Genomic DNA, 17,092 nt, shown 5'->3' with positions numbered 1-17,092 from the left:
CTGGACTTTTCCTCCGGGTTTTACTCTCAAAGCTTTCTACACGAGTAGGTGTAGCTGCAAGGCAGCGGAGGATTGAGATCAGAATTTTACTTCTCTAGGAGCTGCCAAACATGGCTGACAAGCCCTGTCTGCCCAGAGCAACTGGTCTTGAGGCATTAGTAAACCCCCTTTGCACTTTTTGTCAATAGAAACTGTTGAGCTGGGCTGAGTAGCTAAACCACATGTGAAGACCAGGAGCTGCACTTGGTTGTTGGAGGCTATTTGAGACACACTCTATCGGGAGCTTATCCCCACTACCACACCCAGCTATAACAGCCTTAAGAAATCTTAAGGAAGGCTGAGTGATAATATGACCTTGTCATTGCTTCCCCCACCCACCCACCCAATCTTAGGATATGTGTTAGCGGGTTAACATTTGAATAAGAAAGTTCCGATGACACTCCTGTACAGAAGGAAATGAGCTCTGCCCGACCGAAGTTAGTTTTTTTAAATTCTGTTTTTATTTTTTATTGAGATACAGTGTGGAATAGGCCCTTCAAGCTGTGCCACCCTGCAACTCGAGTTGGGGGTGTCTCGATTCTCCATTGATCCTTCAGGTTCTTTTTACACACCTGTCTTTATAAATGCCCTGAATTAAGGGAAGTTCACAACTACAGATGCGCTGGGCTGTCCGCACCACTCTCTGCAGAGTCCTGCGATTAAGGGAGGTACAGTTCCTATGCCAAGCAGTGATGTAGCCAGTCAGGATGCTCTCAATTGTGCCCCTATAGAAAGTCCTTAGAATTTGGGGAGCCATACCAAACTTCTTCAACCATCCGAGGTGAAAGAGGCGCTGTTCTGCCTTTTTCAGCACACAGCCAGTTTGAAGAAATCATGTGAGATCCTCGGTGATGTTTACTGTGTCAGGGTGATGACTTCTTCTCTGTTAGCTGCCTCATTATTATTTGAGATTAGGCCAATCAGTGTAGTGTCATTAGCATATTGGAGCTGTGGGTGGTGATACAGTAATGGGTATACAGAGAATAAAGGAGGAGGCTTAGTACACAGCCCTGAGGGGCATCTGTGCTGAGGGTCAGAGGGCAGAGGTGAGGGAGCCCACTCTTACCACCTGCTGGCGATCTGACAGGAAGTCCAGGATCCAGCTGCACAAGGCCGGGTGAAGGCTGAGCTTCTTGTCAAGCCTGGATGGAATTATGGTGTTGAATGCTGAACTATAGTCCAAGAACAGCATTCTCACATAAGCATCCCTCTTCTTCAGATGTGTAAGCACAATGTTTAAAACTGTGGCTATTGTGTCATCTGCCGATCGGTTGTGTCAGTAGGCGAATTGTAGAGGATCCAGTGTAAGTGGTAGCAAGCTGCAGATCTGTCGATCGGTTGTGTTGGTAGGCGAATTGTAGAGGATCCAGTTTGGGTGGTAGCAAGCTGCAGATCTGTCGATCGGTTGTGTCGGTAGGCAAATTGTAGAGGATCCAGTTTGGGTGGTAGCAAGCTGCAGATCTGTCGATCGGTTGTGTCGGTAGGCAAATTGTAGAGGATCCAGTTTGGGTGGTAGCAAGCTGCAGATCTGTCGATCGGTTGTGTCGGTAGGCAAATTGTAGAGGATCCAGTTTGGGTGGTAGCAAGCTGCAGATCTGTCGATCGGTTGTGTCGGTAGGCGAATTGTAGAGGATCCAGTTTGGGTGGTAGCAAGCTGCAGATCTGTCGATCGGTTGTGTCGGTAGGCAAATTGTAGAGGATCCAGTTTGGGTGGTAGCAAGCTGCAGATCTGTCGATCGGTTGTGTCGGTAGGCAAATTGTAGAGGATCCAGTTTGGGTGGTAGCAAGCTGCAGATCTGTCGATCGGTTGTGTCGGTAGGCGAATTGTAGAGGATCCAGTTTGGGTGGTAGCAAGCTGCAGATCTGTCGATCGGTTGTGTTGGTAGGCGAATTGTAGAGGATCCAGTTTGGGTGGTAGCAAGCTGCAGATCTGTCGATCGGTTGTGTCGGTAGGCGAATTGTAGAGGATCCAGTTTGGGTGGTAGCAAGCCGCAGATGTAGTCCTTGACTGGCCTCTCAAAGCATTTGCTTACTATTGAGGTGAGTGTGAGAGGACGCCGGTCATTCAGACATGTTACCTTGGTCTTTTAGGTACTGGAACAATGGTGGATATTGTGAAGCATGTGGGCACTCTACACTAGGAGAGGGAGAGATTAAACACCTCCAGTTGTGCCATGCACAACCTGAGGATCGCCTTGGGATGCCGTCCAGTCCTGCAGCCTTGTGACTGTCCACACGTTGGAAACACCTGCATACTTCGGCCCTGGGGATGACCAAGCTGTCAGTCACCTCAGTTGTAGGTCTCCTCAAGGACTCGGTGTTGGTGACATCGAATCAAGCATAAAAAAAAATTTGGGTCATCTGGGAAAGAGGCAGTGATGCTGGAAACTCCTCTGTGATGGTGTGCAGACCTTGCCATAAGCTGTGTGTGTGGTTGGTGGAGAGTTGTGTCTGGATCTTTGGACTGTGGGAGGAAACTGGAGCACCCGGAGGAAACCCATGTAGTTATGCAGAGAATGTACAAACTCCTTACAGACAGCAATGGGAATTGAACCCGGATCGCTGGTACTGTAAAGCATTGTGCTAACTGCTATGCTATTATGCCATCTGAACGTGTCGTTACATTGAGACCATTGTATGGTGATGTTGGAAAAAAAATCCATGATGCAGTTTTGTAGAAGCGCACAGAAGTTAATCCTGATGTCTTGGTTAATAGTTGGTATTTAAACAGCATTACTAAAATAATCTCTTTAATCATCTTTTTTTAGCCACATGTGGCATGTACTCATGAAAAATTTTGTTTCCTCATATCTCTCGTAATAGGAGTGTCCATGCACTTTCTTGGCTATAAAATGCTTTGACATAGCAAAAGTGTATGAAAGATGCTATACAAATGTAAGACTTTCTTTTTATTCAGAAGCTTTTCAATTTTTTTGAGTTAAAGCTAAACAGTGAATCCCAAAGTTTTGAGGTACCAGTTACTATATTGAAACACAGTACATGGGAAATGGTGTGACTTTCAAGTTTTTACGAGTCTGTTCTGCTGCTCAAAGTGCTCCTAAACATCACTCTATCTTTGCACTAAGCCTCTTGACACTTTCAACTAGAGAATTTCAACTAATCCACTGTCTGTGAGTTTCTGGGGGATTATATTCCAGATTTCCAAAAGCAGTATGTGTATTTGTGGGCTGCAGGGGAAGGAAGAGAATGAAAGAGTTTCCTTTGCTAATTCATGTACAGTCAAACTGTGATTTTTTTTTTATTGATATCCAGCTGCATCATTTAAGTAGATGAATTTCCCAACTGTTTTACACAGTTGAATTAGATCAGGATGTAACCATATTAATTCAAAGCAATACAGATTCAGGTAATCTAACCTTTCCTCTAAATGGCAACATTCTGGTATTTTTTTTCGTTAAAGGAAATTAATCCTTTCAAAGTCAATATTTTGAGTGCTCAAAACTGAATGCATGTCGGTTCAGAGCTGATATGTACACGTAAATCATTATTTTGACATGTTTGAATTAAAATCACTTCATTGTAAAAGCCAAGATTTTTCATTGACTTTTAATAAAGCAGAATATGTAGTTATGTGTGCTCACACAAAACAAAGATCATTGTCTTATGATAGCACAACAGCTAGAACTTTGTTTTATATTTTTACAAACTTTTGAAAATTAGAAAAGGGATGCTCAGTGGGAGAAAGATTGTCTTCCTTCAGATCATGGTACTAAATTTTTTAAATCAGATGAATTTTGATGATGTCTCCAGTTGGTAGTTAAAAAGGTCAATTCCCTTAGCTTTCACTTGTGCGCTGAAGATCATATGAGAGAGAGAGCAAAAGAAATATACAATCAATACAGCCAATCAAAATTATATAATTAGATGTAATATTTCTTTAACCGATTAAGCTGAATTGTGGAAATAGAAGTGTAATGCCCTGGTTCATACTTTTATTGTTATGCTGTATGTATTTTACTTTGGCAGTTCTATAAGAGCAGTCTGTTCTGTTTCCATGCTTGTTTGGGTTATTGTTGAAGATAAGAGATGAGGAGAAATGTGTGCCAACAAATTAGGATGGTCAAATTAAGGGGAAGTTTTCTCCGGTGAGGTTGGACTTGGGGCTTTTGTTTAAGAGGAGAGGAAGAGAGAAGACTCTGGGGGGAGCCGGTTGTAGCATACAATCTAGTGGGAGACCTATTTGTTCGAGATGGATTATGAGTGACGTTCGGAAGGTGGTGTGGGCTTTCACGTTGACCGAGGGCCCGGCGCGTGAGTGACAGAGAAGTTCAAGATGAGCTCCCACTTGTGCACATTTGACTGTTTAATTAGAATGGGCCCTTTTCTTTTTGTTATTCTTAACTAACCCTTTAGTTAAGATTCATAAATATAATTCCTTTAATCATAAGCAGTGTACTGTCTGTAATTTCATGGCACCAGTTTGTAACAGGATAGCAAATTGCACAGCATCCACACAAACTGGGGGTTTGGGGTGTGATCGAGCGAGCCTCAATCTCAGGAGTTTGGTGAAGCTGGAGGTTGTCCTCCCTAGTCTTACGCAGCCGAGGAAACCAGGGCATTTCAGTAGTTGCTCTTTGGACTTAACAGAAACGATGGATAGGAAGCTACTATCATCATTGGTCAGGGTAAAGTAGGGGGGAGCTTTAGGGAGGGAGGCCAAGATAAAGGGCTTGTGTCTGACATCTAGAAGTGGAAGTATGTGATCGTGCTCTGAGTGAGTGGTTAGTAAGAAAAGAGATGATAGGAACATATTGCTTGATTTGTCCTGTCGTTCACTTTCTAGCTTCTGCTTCTGTAACTTGTTGCTTGATATATTTTCCTGGATTACATGTGTAATGTAGCTCTTGCCTCAGTTCCATTATCTTTAGAGAAAAGTAGAGCTCAAGTCCCTGCACTATTGCATCTAGCCAATGTGCCTGGTCATTTACTTCTGTCTGGCACAGTTGATCCACAATAATGGAGTTTACTGAAAAATACCATTTTAAACAGGATATTTGAATTCCTATACAGGTCCTCTCCAGCATACGGGCACCCAAATTATGTACAACCCATACATATGATTAAGCTTGAGGTAGATCAGTACCATGGATTTACCATTCAGCAGCCATGTGGGAATTTGATTTGCAGCAATATTTCAAACACGTGAACTGTTTTGATTATGAATGACGGAACCCTGCCATTATAGAGCATAGAATAGTACAGCACAGTAGAGACCCTTCGGCCCACAGTGTTGTGCTGACACTTAAACCCTAACTCCCATATAACCCTCGAACTTAAATTCCTCCACATACCTGTTTACTAGTCTCCCAAATTTCACCAGTGTATCTGTGGAGGACCTGTGTATATATAACTTTATTTTCCAATATGCCTTCGTTTTCTTTTGTAGCTTATTTGTGATAAAGAGACACAAATCTAAACAGCAAACATAAAAAGATGAATTGTTATTACCTTTCTGTCTTTATTATACATTGGATGTAACAGGGTTCCAAATATTTAAACTCCCAAGTAATTTAATATAGAACCTGAGTAGCATTTCTTCAAGGACTTCTTTTGATTAAACTTTAATGACAATACACAGTAATTTTCATACCAATACACCCTGCTATTATTGTTAGAATTTATTTAAGGATAAAACTCTAAAAAGGATACACAGGTATCCTTCTCTCAGAGTTCTGACAGAACGATAAGTCCTACAACATTTTTCTTGAATCATACTGCTTCCACATTACAGTGAAATATAGCACATTATTTTCGATGCTGGTAAAAAAAAATCTAAGATGTCTTCACTTGTATCTTATGTGAGGAGACTTGACAGGGGAATGCTGGATCAAAGTGTTGTGGGATTGGCAGAATGTGACTGATAATGGGGAGGAATATGTGCTGGGTAATCAGGGAGCTAATTTTCTGCATCTCAAAGAGAGGATAGCATAATTTCCCCTTGTAGTTGTCTTTCCAGAGCATTGCAGGAAGAATAGGCCATTTCCCCCCAAGGTAGGTATTGTTAGGGCAATGTGGCTAGACTTGGGTGTCTAAAATACATCTACTGTCAAAATGAAGCCACACTCAGGTTGGAGGAACAACTCCTTATATTCCGTCTGGGTAGCCTCCAATCTGATGGCAGGAACATTGATTTCTCTAATTTCAGTTAATGCCCCTCCTCTCCTTCTTACCCCATCCCTGATTTATTTATTCCCCACTCCCTTTTTTTTCTCTGTCTGCCCATCACTCTTTGCCTGTTCTCCATCTCCTTCTGGTGCTCCCCTCCCCCTTTTTTTCTCCCAAAGCCTCCTGTCCCACGATCCTTTCCCTTCTCCAGCTCTGTGTCCCTTTTGCCAATCACCTTTCCAGCTCTTAGCTTCACCCCACCCCCTCCGGTCTTCTATCATTTTGCATTTCCCCCTCCCCCTTCCTATTTTCAAATCTCTTACTATTTTTTCTTTCAGTTAGTCCTGACGAAGAGTCTTGGCCCGAAATGTCGACAGTGCTTCTTCTTGTAGATGCTGCCTGGCCTGCTGCGTTCTACCAGCATTTTGTGTGTGTTGCTTGAATTTCCAGCATCTGCAGATCTCCTCGTGTAATGGAATAGTTATCTGATTGTCTCACCCTTTGGTAGCTTCCCCTTTTCAGTCTCCCATTCCCAGCATCTCTCTGATTCACACAGCTCACCAATCTGCTCACCTGTATCCTGCTGATCCCATATCATCACCTGAATCCCAGGTCTTAATCTCCCAGTCTGATGCCCAATTCCCCCCATTCTGAAAGCTCATAGGAGGTTTTGAACTCCCATTGTCTCTGTCCCCATAAACCCTTGCTGGGTGTGCTCGGAGGTATTGCTAATTGTCTGTGCTAGGCTCCCTCCTACTTGCAGGCCGGTGTCCTTGTATTTCCTTTCAAGGGCAAGGCTCCATGTGCTTTATAGGCTAGACAGGGCAAATTAGACAAACAACTACAGGAGTAGGTACTGGTAGTGAGTGGTGTGAGTACTATTAGATGAAGCCTCACAATGTGACATCAAATAAAGTTCGATGTTTCAAGAGTAGTACATCTGTGACAAGCAATCAACTAAATTTCTACAGTACATACAGAGGGATAAGCGTTGGAACTGATGTTGGAAATGTTTGTTGCATCTTGAATTTGTCGCAGGACCTGGAGGATGTCAGCTTCCCGGGAGCTTTATTAAATTAATAATATATAAAGTAGGAAAATGTACAGCCTTTGTCAATAAGCCATCATTTTAAACAGACCAGTTTTCTGATGTAATATCTTAACAGAAGTTTTAATGTTTAACCTGGATTTTGTAAAGCTAAAGGCCGTCACATGAAGTGTTATTTTGTATTCATGAATTGTTAGTTGCTAAGAATAAAAAATAAAGCCGGTTGAGTAGTCTTGGCAGAGTAACACTGAGCTTTCTGTATGCCTTAATGATTGTGCCTCTTGTCAAAACACTCACCTTTGAGGTAAGAGGTTGAAAGTCAAACTCTCACTTGAAGAGATTGAGCTCATGGGCTAGATTCTTGCAACTGTGTAGCATTTAGAAAAAATTGCACTATTGGAGCTGACATTATTTGGATAAAATCATAGTCCTGCTAAATTGTGCACTGTTCCAGCGCATATGAGAAACTCCATGACATTGATTGAAAAATAAGCAGGGGATCCTTTTTGCACAGCAATTGTTCCTGAATGAATCAACTGGTCATTATTTTACCTGTCTTTATAACTACTTTTTTGAATGCAGTTCCAAGACTTGTCAGTCCTTAGACTTTTCTGCTAGCTTATGTCTGATAGCATTCCTTTGAAGTGTCACGAGGCATATTACTTAATTAAGACAGCCATCTAAATGCAGGGTATTGATGTGAGGGCATTACAGCTAAATTGGCGATCCATAGCCTATGCGTTACTGAGAGTGACAGGTAACTGGGAATAGGATCCCAACTCTCCCTATCATAGGTTACTAAGTCTGATTGTAGTCTTCTCTGATTACCTCTGGCTGTGATAATTCAACTAGCCACAGAGCAGAAAGTAAGTCTATGGTCCAGCCTCATATAATTTATTCAGCCTCTGAAAAGGGAAGCCGTTGACCAATGTACAGGCAGTCCCCAGGTTACGTATGAGTTCCGTTCCTGAGTCCGTCTTTAAGTCAGATTTGTACATAAGTTGGAACAAGTACGTACGGTATTATTTAGCGTCAGTCAAACGTTTGTCTTAGTATATAGTATATACTTTACCTTTCTATGCATATAAAACACTTAAGAAATGTATGTATTCCAATAATTAAACCACCGCGTTGCTTAGTAATAATTGTAGCTTTCATCGGGGCAGGGCCTTTCACATGCTCCATTATTCTCACTTCATCCTCTATCCTTTAAAGTTGTTCCGATCATTGACTGACTGTGGCCTAATGTTTTTCCAATGACCGATGGCGTTTCATCTCTTTCCAAATGCTTTATTATTTCCACTTTATTTTCAATTGCGATCGCTTCCCATCAATGGAACAGAAACACTGCAGGCGGCGGGTTCCGAGCTCCACCGGCTCCTGAGGTCCGCTCGGTCCTAAGGACCACCACACTGAATTCCCCAGGTCCTAAACTGCACCACACTGATAAATGAAACAAGTGGGGGCTGTGCTGGCTTTGGGTATTTGATCATTCACAATATTCCGTGTGGGAATTTAAACTGGAGGTGGCAGTTTTTTTTAAACGAGGTCGAGTTGCGAGCTCGACATCAACCCCGGAACAGATGGTATGGGAGTCACTGGATCAACATCAACCCGGCACGGGAGCAGTCTATCACTAAATCGAACTCGTGAACCTCCGTTCTCTAGTCTGAGGCTAATCTGACTGCGCCACCAGCTGACCGGAACGGGGGGGGGGGGGGGGGCGGCGGGGTCAGGGTGAATCTTACTAAGAAAAAATTTAAGCCAAATACAAAGTTAAACACTCAACACAGTGTCAACGGCAATGACTTAAAATGGCAGACGGTGTCACGATCGGACTTAAAATGGCGGACGGTGTTCTCCTTCCTTGGTTCGTAAGAATGAGTTGTCTGTAAGTCAGACTTTCATAACAAGGGGACTACCTGTAATAGGAAACTCAATGTGGAAGAAGGCAACAAACTGTGGTATATGGGTACATGAGGCAGAATTAGAACTTATCTAATTCACCAGTGGTTCTTAATGAACTGACTTTGTCTTTTCTTTTCTCTAGGTGTGTGCATTCATCAAGGGTCATTTTATGCGGTAGGTTAAAATTTTATTAATTTCATAGAGTTGTTGTAAGTCTTTTCATTATGTATTTGACAGTTCAATGAAAAAATGTTAAGAAGTATGAAGCTTTGATATAGCACCTTTGAAAATATTGCTGGTATCAAGCCATACTCAGTGGCCACTTTATCGGGTACAGGATATACCTAATAAAGTGGCCACTGCATGTTAGTTTCAAATACAAAACTCCACAAGGTCATATAAAAGAGATGATTTTAAAAAAAGTACTGTAATTAATATAAGCATGATGAATATTATATTACGGTTAGCTATGAGAAATGCAGCTCTCATGCTAAATATGAGATGTACTTGGGCAGAGAATGTCACTGCATTTCAATATCCCATAACATTGAACACAGAATGAAATAAAGGACCAATTATTGCTGTAAACATGTTTTCTAATTAAACTGTGTTGGGTAATCATTTGGAGAAGAGACGTTTTAATTTAATTTAAACTGAAGTTATAATCCAGCCACCTTTCTTTCTTGTGTTGGAGACCTTTTAATTTTTAATTAAGCATCTAGAAGTTTGTGACAACCTCTAATAAATTTGCTTACAAGAAATGGTGTAATAGCTGGTATTGAGCAGTCTTTAAGATTGATGTTGTCAAATATTATTAGGAATGCTCTACGATTGCCATTCTTAAAGAAATGAAATCATTTGGATCACTGGGTTAATGTTTAATTTCTTTGTTGAGAGGCAACACTTAAGCAACTACCAACGTCCTGTTATGCTTGCGTTATAAACCAGACTGGGAGCAAGGTAAATGCTGAGTTGCACATACCCACAATGCTGTTAGTCATGGAAGCCTTGTCACACATTGAAGAATTTTCCACTATTAAAAATGTCATGGTGTTTGGCATTACGATGTCTTGTACTACTAAAGATTTTGCCTTTAGTTTGGCCACAACAAGCACTTCTACGTGAAATCATCTCAGTTGATTTTGGAACATTTCAACTCATTGCACATGTTCCCTGATTTTTCTTTTAATTAGCTGAGTTGTTTTGGATGTGGGGTGGGGATGGAGATGATTGTATATCCGACTATTGAAAAAGAAGACACTGATCATAACTGGAAAATGGGAAGAATGCTTAGAAGTTGAAAAGAGATTTAAGATGTCTGCAGATACAAGAAATCTTAAGCGGAAGTGATGTAATATTAATTTTTAATAAAAGGAACAAAAGTAGTTGAGGGTTAATTTTTATGATGACATACATAAATGATCAAAGCACATTTGGTGTATGGTGTATATATAGCTTTGGTTACTAAATCTATGAGTCTGGAATTGGTCCAAAGAGATTTGAAAGGATGTAATCAGAAATGTGTGCTGATTTAGGATAGGATAAAACAGATGGTACCTCTTTTCTCCTACGGTGGCAAATGTTCTACCAGAGGCCTTTCCAATTCTCAAAGTTTTGGATAACATAGATAAAGGAAATTAAATTAGATTTGTGGGTAAGTGCCAACTATTAATTAAAAAAATTGAGAATTCAGAACACCACAAGGATTAGTTGATGCAAATTGCATTGAAGTATTTTAGGTGAAGCTGGATAAATATCTAAAGAAAAATGGAGGAATAATCAGTCTATTGACATTGCAAATGTTAATTCTTATTCCATTAAGTATCATCACATTAGCGACAACGAGCATTGGGTTGCTGAAACAAATACCATTTTATTAATCTGGCTTTTGATGAACTAACATAGAGAGCCAAAGATTATGCACTAGATGTGGCTTATAATTACTGCAAGATAGAAAATATAAGAGATTTGCAAAAATGACCTGTTTTTATTTTAAGGCATAAGACCATAAAATATGGGAGCAAAATTTAGCCATTTGGCCCATCAAGTCTTCTCTACCATTAGATAATGGCCAATTTACGTTCCCTCTTAACCCATTCTCCTGTCTTCTCCCCTTAACTATTGATATCTTGACTAAGTAAGAAACTATCAACCTCTGTTTTAATTATACCAATGACTTGGCCTCCACAGCCAACTGTGGCAATTCCACTGATTCACCACCCTCCTGAAGAAGTACTACTTCATCTCTGTTCCGTTCTTGGGCTGTGCCTTGTGGTCCTAGACTCTCCCACCAGAGGAAACACCCTCTCCACATCCACTCTATCTAAATCTTTCAATACTTGATATGTTTCAATGAGATCCCCACTCTTTCTTCTAAACTCCAGTGAGTACAGGTTCAGAGCCATTAAACACTCCTCATACGTTAACCATTTAATTCCTGCTGTCGTTCTTGTGAACCTCCTGTGAACCCTCTCCAATGTCAGCATATCCTTTGACATGGGGCCCAAAACTGCTCACAAACGTGGTTTAACCAATGCCTTACGAAGCCTCAACATTACATCCTTGTTTTTACATTTTAGTCCTCTTGAAATGAATGCTAACATTGCATTCCTTACTACCAACAAAGATGACCTTCCGGGAATCCTGCACGAGGACTATCAAGTCACTTTGCTCCTCTGATTTCTGAATTTTCTCTGCAGTTAGAAAATGGCCTACATTTTTACTCCTTCTACCAAAGTGCACGAGCATACACTTCATGCACTGTATTCCACCTGCCATGTCTTGGCCTACTCTCCTAATCTGTCCAAGCCCTCCTTTGGACTTCCTGCTTCCTCAGTATTACTTGCCCCTCTTTGTACCTATCTTTGTATTGAAAACCTGGCCACAAAGCCACCAGTTTCTCTCGTACAGATCATTACATATAGAGTGAAAAGTGCCGGACATGCCAAAACTTTGATAACCATTAGTCACCCGCAGCTAACCGGAAAGACTTATTCCCATACCCTTTTGCTAGTCAGCCAATCTTCTGTCTCTGCTTGTACCTTTCCTGTAATACCCTGGACTGTTACCTTGTTCAACAGGCTCTTATGTGGTGCCTTGTCAAAGGAAACGTAGATGTCCAAGAAATGTGGGCGTAATTTCATCTTTTACATTAAGTGTGGTGCATGTGTATTGTGGTAGCGTGATGATGTATGTAATTAATGTATTTAAACGAAAAAAATAATTTAATATTATTGAAATATTAAATACATGACAAAAGGCTTCTGAAAATCCAAGTAAACAACATCCACTGATTCTCCTTTGTCTATCCTGCCTGCTATTTCCTCAGAGAATTCCAACAGATTTGTCAGGGAAGATTTCCCCTAAAGGAAACCATGCTGACTTTGGCCTACTTTATCATGTACCTCCAAGTATCCTGAAAGCATCCTCAAGGCTCTAACATCTTGCCAAACACTTGATGACTTCCTCTAGCATTTTGTTGTGATTTGGCCATTCAAGTCAGATCTAGAGAGAACAAAACGAGGTGGTGACTGTTTTGAGGATTAAATAATTGCGCAGGGGAATTCTGAACTGGGCAGTTTTTGTGGTATATTTTGGAGGAAAGAAGATAGCTGTGCTCTTTAACAATGCCGAAAAGGTCCCATGACCTATTCTAACATCATTAAAAATAGTACGTGAGTTGTGGACTCATGCAAAGTGCAAATTCAAATGAGTAAAAGTTGGTAAAAAGCCCCTGTTTTCTGGTTGAAGCAGGATCTCTCATCAATGCTGCTGCTAGCTAATCCTCAGTACAGAAGTAATTTCAATTTAGTGTTTTCTGCATGCATTGGCTTTCAAATACTAACTGCTTGTGACTGATGCTCAAATTTGAAACATAAATGTTTTGGTTCTTTTCCAAGTAATGGTTCAAGACTTTGAAGGATCAGAGTACTGACTGCATGAGACCTTGTATTATTTTTTGCTTGAACTTTTCAATGATATTTTTCTGTTTTAAATAGTTTTTACAGTAATGTATTGCATAACTTATTTGCTTCATGGGAAAAGCTAGTAGTTTTTGCTTACGAGGCCTTTCACTTTGAAAACAAACAATACATAACACTGCTTTTTCATTAGCCCACTGAAGTTCTTGGCCTAAAAAGGGGATACTTGCTGCCTGGAAAAGAGTTACCGTCAAGGACATCTTCAAGAAGGTGCCATCCATCATTGAGGAACCTAACCTTCTAGAACATGCCCTCTTCTCATTTCTACTATCAGGGAGCAGGTACAAGAAGCTGAGGAAGCCTCAATGATACTAGAACAGCTTCTTCCCCTACACCAGGGGTCAGCAACCTTTACCACTGAAAGAGCCACTTGGACCCGTTTCCCACAGAAAAGAAAACACTGGGAGCGGCAAAACCCGTTTGACATTTAAAATGAAATAACACTGCATACAACGTTTTGTTTTGCCTTTATGCTATGTATAAACAAACTATAATGTGTTGCATTTATGAAATTGATGAACTCCTGCAGAGAAAACGAAATTACATTTCTGCATGCAACAAAAACATTTTGAACTCCGATAAAAAGACGTTGGGTTGAAGGTTACTTTTAAGTAAAATACTCAACGTCTATTTGAGTCCTTCTTGTATTTATGAAAAACGCCAAACTTAAATTTGCCGCCAGCAGCAAACCAAAAATAATGTCAGCCAGCTGTCAACCTGAAAAATAAAAGGACTATTTCACTGAACAATGAAAACATATGAATATACGTAAAATAATAGGCAATTAAAATATTTATCATACTTGGTCAGGTTGACTCACACCTGACAATGCAGTCGAATTCAGTAGGGATGGATCGATGCTTAGGGGAGTGACCGGGAAGGATAATGTGTTTTTTTCCTCTCTGAACTCACAGAAGCGTTTCCCAAATGATGTTTGCATTGCGATGATTGCAGAATGTAAATACTCCGAATTTATCATGTCGTGACATTGTTTGAACTCTCTCAAATTGGGGAAGTGAGACAATGTGCCTTTCTGTAAATCTCTGGCAAGCACTGTCAACTTGCGCTCGGATGCCAAAACATCCTCCAACATGTGCAGGGCTGTACGTCCTTACCCCTGAAGAGCTGTGTTCAGCATGTTCAGGTGCGCTGTCATGTCTACCATGAAGTGTAGCTTTTCCAGCCACTCTGGCTGTTCCAGCTCAGGAAAGGTGAGCCCTTTGCTGCCCAGGAAAGTTTTCACTTCTTCCAGACACGCGACAAAGCGTTTCAGCACCTCCCCTCTGGACAGCCAGCGATAAAAACACGTTGTAGCGGTGTGCTACACGCAGTCAGTAAACTGCAGTCAAAGATAGCTTTATTCGAACTAAACAGCCTTGCTTTTAAGCCTCCCTCAACCCGCCCCCCCATGGGCGCGGATGCTGCAAAAGACACGTACTCACAAACCCCCGTAGGCTATCTCCCTTAGCCTGAACACTGGCTAATTGTGAGCCGGTTCGGATGTGTCAGGAAATGGGTCGCCACAACGTCTTATTTAGATTGTACAAGATCACCATAATCTTCAAATTTAGAATTACATTTCAAAAACTAACAAACTAACATAAAATACATTTTAATTAAATACTGACCAATTATTTCCCAAAGCAACAGGGAGCCGCAGCACAGACGTAAAAGAGCCACATGTGGCTCCGGAGCCGCGGGTTGCCGACCCCCGCCCTACACCATCAGATTTCTGAATGGTCTACCAACCCTTGAACGTAATTACCTCACTGCTCCTGCTTGTTTTGGACCATTTATGTTTGTATATATTAATGTAACTTATGGTGTGATTTTTGTACTGCACTCTACTACTTCACATAACAACAAATTTAATGACACATTAATGATAATAGTCCTGATTCTGATGCTGCATGTTATTTTGGCAGAACAAGCTCTTTTTCCCAAGATCCCATTTGTTGAAAGGCCAATCTTTTGTTTGTTATGGCCTGTGAGTACAAGGTGGGGGGATTGAACAGGAGTTTCCAACTTGTTTTGATGCCATAGACCCCTACCATTAACCATGAGTCTGTGGACCCATGGTTGGGAACCCTTGAGATAGAGGATATGGGTGAAAGGAGGTCTGAGAAGGCTGGAAGAGGATGGGGTAGGGGTGAGATGCAAATTAATACTTTGTATTTTGGTTGGATTTTCAGTGACAGTGAAGGGTCAGGACCCAGAATTGTGATAGTTTGAGCAATGAAACCAGGGTTATGAGAGTGAAATTTGTGTTCAAAGCCCAATTTTGATCTCCCTAATTTGATTTTGGTTCTAATTCTGAGCTGGGACAGGGCTTATTAATGGGGAAAGGGAGGGGGCACATGGGATTGAGCTTATGATCTGGGTTGAAGGTGGGTGGGCTACCATGGGCCCATGAAGGGTCTCAGGGAAAGCCAGAAACAGTAACTATGTAATTTCATGCAACTTACCTGAAGGATCTTCACGATATGGACCCATCAAGTGTATACCCTATAACAATGAACCAGGCCTTCCATATTGGGAAAAAAAACATTGCACAAGAAGCTCCCATTGTCTTTGCATGCATAATGGAATGGCCTAGGATGCCATCACTGCATGTTGCTGCATGCTTTTGCAGCTACGTAGATAGTTGAATGAGCTAGAATGAACATTTAATAAATATTAACTAATTTGTTGGGGAAGATTGAGAGTTATACAGTTGAACTTCAAGCCAGTTACTAAATCACATTTTAATAGTAGTAAGTTCTACTATATTATTTAGTGCTTTTTCAGATGATAGTTGATAAATACAAATGTTTCCATGTTTTTGAGATCACTGACAGTTATGATGATTGCTAGTTGAAGAGACTACAGGTGGTGAGTGTTTCATTATGACATTCTCAACATATTTGGCACTCTGATCCAAGCTTTCCTATCTACAATATAACAATATCTGCAAGACACATCCATTTTTATGTCATCATTGTATTTTTGCATATTGAAAGGTATGAGTAGTAAATAATGAGGTAGCCAGTTATGCATTGGGAAACTGATCATCACAAGGAAGATGAAGGTGAGTGAACCATTTGTTTTTAGGAAGGTACAATTAGCACAGACGTGGCACTAACCATTCATTGTACATCAAAGGAACGGAATGCTAGAGGCGGATGTTTGCACATGGTACCTGGCCATAATGCTTTGTTTGGGAGGAAACTTTGCTTTGAATGTTCTCATTAAATATGCACGCATAAAAAAGCATAATTTTTGGGCATGAAATTACAGTAATCGTGTATGAGATTTTTAAAATATTCAGAGCAACACTCTTTTCCTTTGTACATAGTTTAATTCTCTGTTTGGATTTTAGCTCATCCGTCACTAAATCCTCAACAATGTTCTTTATATGACTTCAAATCAAAATATATTCTGATCTTGAACCGCTCATTTTCTTTTTGTCCTTTCAGATTCTCTTCAGAATCTACATCTATATTTGGGTCAATGGCCAACTTCTGCTCCTGTTTTTGTTATTATTCTCTAATCATGTTGTGATCTCTTAATTATATATTAGTAACAATATTGTATGGCGGACTAACAAAAACGGAGTCCATTTTTTTACCTTGGAGTCAACACTGTTCAGAAGGCGATCTCTGTAGTACATCCCAGCAGAACTATTCTCTGCTCCCTCTCTGAAATCTTGTGTTTATATTCTTATAAGTGTAAATGCAGTTTTGTTTTGAAATCTGTTCCTTCCACCTTTGTTGGCAGTACATTCCATGTCATTAATGCTCAAATTTCTTAAAGAAAGTCTTCCTTACATCCTTCCTATACATCTCATTCTGAACCTTAAATTTGTGTCCTCTGGTTGATGAATCACCGGGGAATGAGGGCAGTTTTTTCTTTGTTGTTCTTGCTGAAACTTCTGTCATCTTGCACACTCCTATGAAATCTCCCTTTTTTTGCTCAGACAAACTTTCTCAGCCTCTCCAGTTTAATCTTGCTT

The 17,092-nt window shown here is 40.7% G+C and overlaps 1 protein-coding gene across 3 annotated transcripts in view; it reads left to right on the top strand.

Annotated features, from left to right (window-relative positions):
* The window catches only part of fras1 (Fraser extracellular matrix complex subunit 1), a 518,960-nt gene that overhangs the window by 6,637 nt on the left and 495,231 nt on the right, over positions 1-17,092 (top strand). For all 3 annotated transcript variants that reach the window (XM_059988734.1, XM_059988733.1, XM_059988732.1), the window contains exon 2: positions 9,264-9,295. In XM_059988734.1, coding sequence (XP_059844717.1) covers positions 9,264-9,295 — 32 coding nt within the window. The remainder of the gene's footprint in view (positions 1-9,263; positions 9,296-17,092) is intronic.

This window comes from Hypanus sabinus, chromosome 14 (genome assembly GCF_030144855.1).
Source record: "Hypanus sabinus isolate sHypSab1 chromosome 14, sHypSab1.hap1, whole genome shotgun sequence".
Lineage (NCBI taxonomy): Eukaryota > Metazoa > Chordata > Chondrichthyes > Myliobatiformes > Dasyatidae > Hypanus > Hypanus sabinus.
Note: the sequence above shows the minus strand (reverse complement) of the source record. Positions and strands in the feature narration are given on the sequence as shown.